This window comes from Stegostoma tigrinum, chromosome 14, assembly GCF_030684315.1.
Source record: "Stegostoma tigrinum isolate sSteTig4 chromosome 14, sSteTig4.hap1, whole genome shotgun sequence".
Classification (NCBI taxonomy): domain Eukaryota; kingdom Metazoa; phylum Chordata; class Chondrichthyes; order Orectolobiformes; family Stegostomatidae; genus Stegostoma; species Stegostoma tigrinum.
Genome location: NC_081367.1, coordinates 25,742,602 through 25,748,601, shown reverse-complemented (window position 1 = coordinate 25,748,601; position 6,000 = coordinate 25,742,602). Strand labels below are relative to the sequence as shown.

Genomic DNA, 6,000 nt, shown 5'->3' with positions numbered 1-6,000 from the left:
GAGCTTCACTAAGTATATTAAAACGAAAAGCAAAGCCAAAGTGAACGTCTCCTTAGAAAATGAGACTGGGGAAGTAATGTGGAAGCAGGAAATGGAAGAGTAGTATAATAAATATTTTACATTAGTTTTCAGTCGAAGACACTAATGATTTTAATATTACTAAATAATTAAGGGACAAAAAGGAGGGGAACTAAATACAATAACCATCAGGAGAGAAAAAGTGATGGAGAAACTGTTGTGGGTTAAAGACCAAGAAGTTATTTGGATCTGAAGGGATGCATCCTAGAATATTAAAAAGAAGCAGCAACAGAAATAGAGGATTTACTTGAAAGATTATTACAAGGATCCTTAAATTCTGAAAAGGTTCCAGAGGATAGGAAAACTTTCACTAAGACTTTTTTAAGGAAGTAGAACCAAAACAAATAACTATAGGCCGGTTAGCTTAACATTTGTTGAGAAGTGTTAAGAGTAAAGGACATTATAGAAACACATAATATGATCAAGCAGAGTCAGTGTGACTTTATAAAGGGGAAATCATACCTCAGTTGGGCTGAGAAATGGCAGATGGAGTTCAACCTGGATAAACGCGAAGTGATGCATTTTGGAAGGTCGAACTTAAATGCTCAATATAGGATAACAGGCAGGATTCTCGGCAGTATGGAGGAACAGCGGGATCTTGGTGTTCAAGTGCATAGCTCCCTCAAAGTTGCCACCCAGGTGGATAAGGTTGTTAAGAAAGCATATGGTGTTTTGGCTTTCATTAACAGGGGGATCGAGTTTAAGAGCCACGGGGTTATGCTGCAGCTCTACAAAACCCTGGTGAGACCACACTTGGAATATTGTAGGACCACTCTCTCCATGACTCCCTTGTTCGCTCCACACTGCCCTCCAACCCCCCCACACCCAGCACCTTCTCCTGCAACTGCAGGAAATGCTACACTTGCCCCCACACCTCCTCCCTCACCCCTATCCCAGGCCCCAAGATGACTTTCCACATTAAGCAGAGGTTCACCTGCACATCTGCCAATGTGGTATACTGCATCCACTGTACCCGGTGTGGCTTCCTCTACATTGGGGAAACCAAGCGGAGGCTTGGGGACCGCTTTGCAGAACACCTCCGCTCGGTTCGCAATAAACAACTGCACCTCCCAGTCGCAAACCATTTCCACTCCCCCTCCCATTCTTTAGATGATATGTCCATCATGGGCCTCCTGCAGTGCCACAATGATGCCACCCGAAGGTTGCAGGAACAGCAACTCATATTCCACTTGGGAACCCTGCAGCCCAATGGTATCAATGTGGACTTCACCAGCTTCAAAATCTCCCCTTCCCCCACCGCATCCCAAAACCAGCCCAGTTCGTCCCCTCCCCCCACTGCACCACACAACCAGCCCAGCTCTTCCCCTCCACCCACTGCATCCCAAAACCAGTCCAACCAGTCTCTGCCTCCCTAACCTGTTCTTCCTCTCACCCATCCATTCCTCCCACCCTAAGCCGCACCTCCTACCTACTAACCTCATCCCACCTCCTTGACCTGTCCGACTTCCCTGGACTGACCTATCCCCTCCCTACCTCCTCACCTATACTCTCCTCTCCACCTATCTTCTTTTCTCTCCATCTTCGGTCCGCCTCCGCCTCCCCCTCTCTCCCTATTTTTTCCAGTTCCGTCTCCCCATCCCCCTTTTCTGATGAAGGGTCTAGGCCCAAAACATCAGCTTTTGTGCTCCTGAGATGCTGCTTGGCCTGCTGTGTTCATCCAGCCTCACATTTCATTAACTTGGAATATTGTGTCCAGTTCTTGTCGCCCTATTGTAGGAAAGATGTGGAGGCTTTGGAGAGGGTGCAAAAGGTGGCTTACCAGGATGCTGACTGGACTCTAGGGCTTGTCTTACGAAGAGAGGTTGACTGAGCTCAGACTTTTCTCTCTGGAGAGAAGGAGGAAGACAGGTGACCTGATCAAGGTGTACAAGGTAATGAGAGGCACGGATAGAGTTGATAGCCAGAGACTTTTCCCCAGGGCAGGATTGACTGCCATGAGGGGTCATAGTTTTAAGGTGTTAGGAGGAAGGTATAGAGGAGACGTCAGAGGGAGGTTCTTCACCCAGAGTTGAACGCATGGAATAGCTTACCAGTGGTAGTCATGGAAGCGGAGTCATTAGTGACATTTAAGCGACTGCTGGACATGCACATGGACAGCAGTGAATTGAGGGGAATGTAGGTGAGGTTATTTTTATTTTTGGATTAGGATTATTCCACGGCACAACATCGTGGGCCGAAGGGCCTGTACTGTGCTGTACTTTTCTATGTTCTATGTTCTAAATAGTTTTTGCACAAACTAATAACTTAAATGCTAGCATAGTTTCAGGAATTTCTAGCTGGAATTTATACAGTTTTATGTAACTTAATCCTATTATATATTTTTCTATGGAACTACCTTTTCTCTTTCAAAATTTGCCAGCATCTGTCCACGCTACATAAGCAGTTAGTAAATCATCTTATTGATAAATTTTATCCATGAAAATTAATAACTTATCCAAACTTTTGTCTGTATTTAAAATCAGGCCACAATTCTGAAAATAAACCTTGCCAGCTTAAGGTAGTTTAAAAATAAGGAGGTGTCTCCTTGATCCAGAGATGAGGAAACAGCTTTTTCCCGAGAGTTGAGTCTTTGGAATTCCCTTCTTCAAAAGGCAGAGGATAAGAAAAATTCAATATTTTTAAGACAGATTCTTGATTACCAAAGGAATGAAAGGTATCAGGAATGTGCAGTAATGTAGAGTTGAGGTTAAAATCAGATCAGCCATGATCTGATTGAATGGCAGAACAGGTTTGAAGGGCCAAGTGGCATACTCTTATTTCTTGTTCATGTGCGACTTCTCTTGCTGCTACATTGTACTGAATATGACAATACTTGTCCTTGATTACTGTTCAGTAAGATAATAACCACGGTTACCGTATTCTACCACAGGTCATAATGCTCATTTTCAGAACATAACAGTGTGCAATTATACCTTGATATTTTCCAATTAGATTCAGCTATCTTTTTGAAGTTTTCTTCAAATTACTCTCTGGTTACTGTTCAAGCTTAGACATGCAAAGAGATAATGATTCTGTTAACAGAAGTTAAATTTCCACACCATGAAAACAAACCGGACTGATCACTTACTCCCTGTATTAACGTCTATGATTATAAAGTCCCAGAAGAATTTAAGTTTTTGAATGGTTATGAGCAGGTTATTCACTTTATCAATAAGACGCAATGTAGTGTGGCTTTGCACATGCAAATTATTTAATTAAAGAAAACTTATAGCTAATACAAATTAGATAGTTTATTAAATCAGAAAATCTCAACTTATGAATAATTAGCTCATATTGGAAATTCATAAAACAATGAAATACAGTAATTTCACCACAAACGTTAGGCTGACGGATTAATCATTTAAGAAACAATGATTCAGAGTCCAGGTACTGGGCTTCCCATCAATTTCTCCTGCCGCAGAGAGATTAACCTCTTGAACCACTTTTCCTCTGCTTCTTTCTTGTCCAGGAACAACTGTAGCAAGAACAGAGTTAAGTGTAGGAATTAATTCTCACAATGTATCATCATTGTTTAACTCAACTTTCTTTATCCTGTTTTAGTTTTTAACGCTTACTGATTTTTTTTTTAGAAAAGTGTAGCTGCAAGAAAATAAGAAGTAACACAACTTGGTCTGTCATAAAAGTTCCAGTGGTTAGATGATAGTGATGCAAACTTAGTGTGAACAATCTCCCAGTTGTGAAATGGGAATCTGAATGCAGAACACTCAGAGTTCAGCAATTCCAACTCATGGATGGGAACAAAATGATTTAACTGCCCTCCTTCCCAAGTTAATGTACGACAGTGGGGTCTCAAGAAAGAGAAAGTGCATACAAATTAGTACGTCACAAAGTTTAATTTCTTGAAGAACAAGAATATTATTTTCCCTTATGATTAATAATGAAACCAGTTCATTTGTAAGTTCACAATGCAACAAATGTCCATTAGGAATAGCTATTTTGACTATATTACGTGAAAACACTTGTGATTTTTAAAGCTTTGAACCAGAATCACTATACAGCATTTTCATATTTTTGTTAGATACAGTTGATATGTTACCAAAACTAACTGCTATCCACAAAAAGTCAAAATGGCTTTGGATATACTACTCTGTATATAAGACCCAACAATATGGAGTTCTCCAGTCACACAATTTAATGCTGTCTGGATACAGGCTTCATGATTTGTCAGGTGTGTCGCAATAGTCTAATGTATTCTCCCAGAAACCTTCAAAGCTTGGGGGTAAGGGGCATCAAGTAGGTGCAGGAGAAAGGAATATGCGAAGCAATGGGCAAAGTGTAAAGAACAAGTCTGTTTTTAGTAGTTCAATAGTGAACTATTTTAAATAGGGAATGGGCAAAAGTAGAGCCATTAAAGCATTTTAATTATTTGTTTTGGGTAACCACCTCATTTGGAGGAATCTCGAGCCTGATAAGGTTAGTGCACACTTTGTGTGGGTTCCCAAATCTCCTCTGTGCTCACGCAAAAGCAAAATCTCAATAGAAGAGTAACTGGTCTTAAAATGGCAAGTTAGCCAGGAAGCATTACTAATACTTATTAAAGTTTTGAATGATGGGTTTGATTTAGCAAGGTAAACTCATTAAGTATGTTCAAGGTGTAAGTGATTTCAAAGGTTATATTTGTTATACATAAACCCACACAAATAATTTGACATCTGTGGAAGAAGGGTGCATGTTGCTGCTCCTACTCTCTCAGCTGCTTTCGTATGATCCCAGAAGAGAATTCAATATTTCTGTGTAGGTTGGTAGTTGCAGTGGATGACCGTTACGGGATTTTTCCTATGTCTGCAGTCAGCTCAGGATTGCTAATCAAGTTGAGTAGACAGGCCTCAAAAACTACCTGAGACAGTTTAGGGTTTTGCTATCAGCCTTTTTCTGCATTGCACTTAGCCAATGAAACTGACTGTTCCCTTGATGTTTATTAATTTCCATTCATGCAGTCTTCGTGATATAATGTACTGTTGCACTTTAATTTTCAAGCAAAGTATTAATTGTGCATCACAAACAAATGTGAGTCTAAATTCAAGACTATTTGTCAGGAAAAGAAAGGTAGGAAAATATATTTGAACAGATTATATAACCAATGGTCCATCTGCTAATATCAATTTTTGCTTTTCTGAAGTCAAAGTCAGCACCAACACTTCTCCACACAGCTTCAGAGCTCTGTTCTGATGCCCATCATTTCTATTTGTCATGACAGGGTTATTTTAGAAAGCATCTCAAAAAAGTGTAGGTGAAAAAGCATAAAGGGATTTTGATCCAACTTCAAGTTTACGTTATACCAATTCAGAATGCCTAAAGTGAAGGTATCATCTGATGTACAATTTGGACATATAACCCAATGAAAACAACTGAGTATGTATGCAAGGGATTGAAATCAGGCCGAGTGGTTTTAGTGTATTGGTAATACACAGCTATTTGCTTACTTTAATTAACGAGTTTATCAACAACATAGATATTGTGATTTCATAAATAAAAATTTGTTTGAAGATAATAATTTCTGAATTAGAAGTTGATGCACAGTGGAATTTCAAATTTCAAACGTCTGTGTTCTGAATTTGAAACTTTACAAGACGGTTATGGTTTAACAGACAGATTTTAACTTAAGGCATAAAAGAATGTTTTGAAGAGGAATTTGGTGATCATGTTTGTACCATTTAAGTTTAGAAGAGGTTGAGGTGAATAGATTGAATCATACAAGATCCCGAGGAGTCTTGACAAGGAAAATGAGGAAAGGATGCTTTCTCCAATCGATGAATCGAGAACTAGGGGCTAATGCTTAAAATTAAGAGATTGTCCATTTATAACAGAGTTGATTCAAAATTTTTGGTCACATGATCGTGTCTTTTTCAAATTCTCTTCCCTAAAAAGCATTGAAAGTAGAATCTTTGAATATTTTTAAGG

General features: G+C 39.5%; 1 protein-coding gene across 4 annotated transcripts in view; it reads right to left on the bottom strand.

The window, feature by feature from the left end:
• Window positions 1-3,311: 3,311 nt before the first annotated feature.
• Window positions 3,312-6,000, bottom strand: part of rsrc1 (arginine/serine-rich coiled-coil 1) — a 386,463-nt gene continuing 383,774 nt past the window's right edge. For all 4 annotated transcript variants that reach the window (XM_048542246.2, XM_048542244.1, XM_048542247.1 and 1 more), the window contains one exon: window positions 3,312-3,553. In XM_048542246.2, coding sequence (XP_048398203.1) covers window positions 3,455-3,553 — 99 coding nt within the window. In that variant the 3' untranslated portion in view covers window positions 3,312-3,454. The remainder of the gene's footprint in view (window positions 3,554-6,000) is intronic.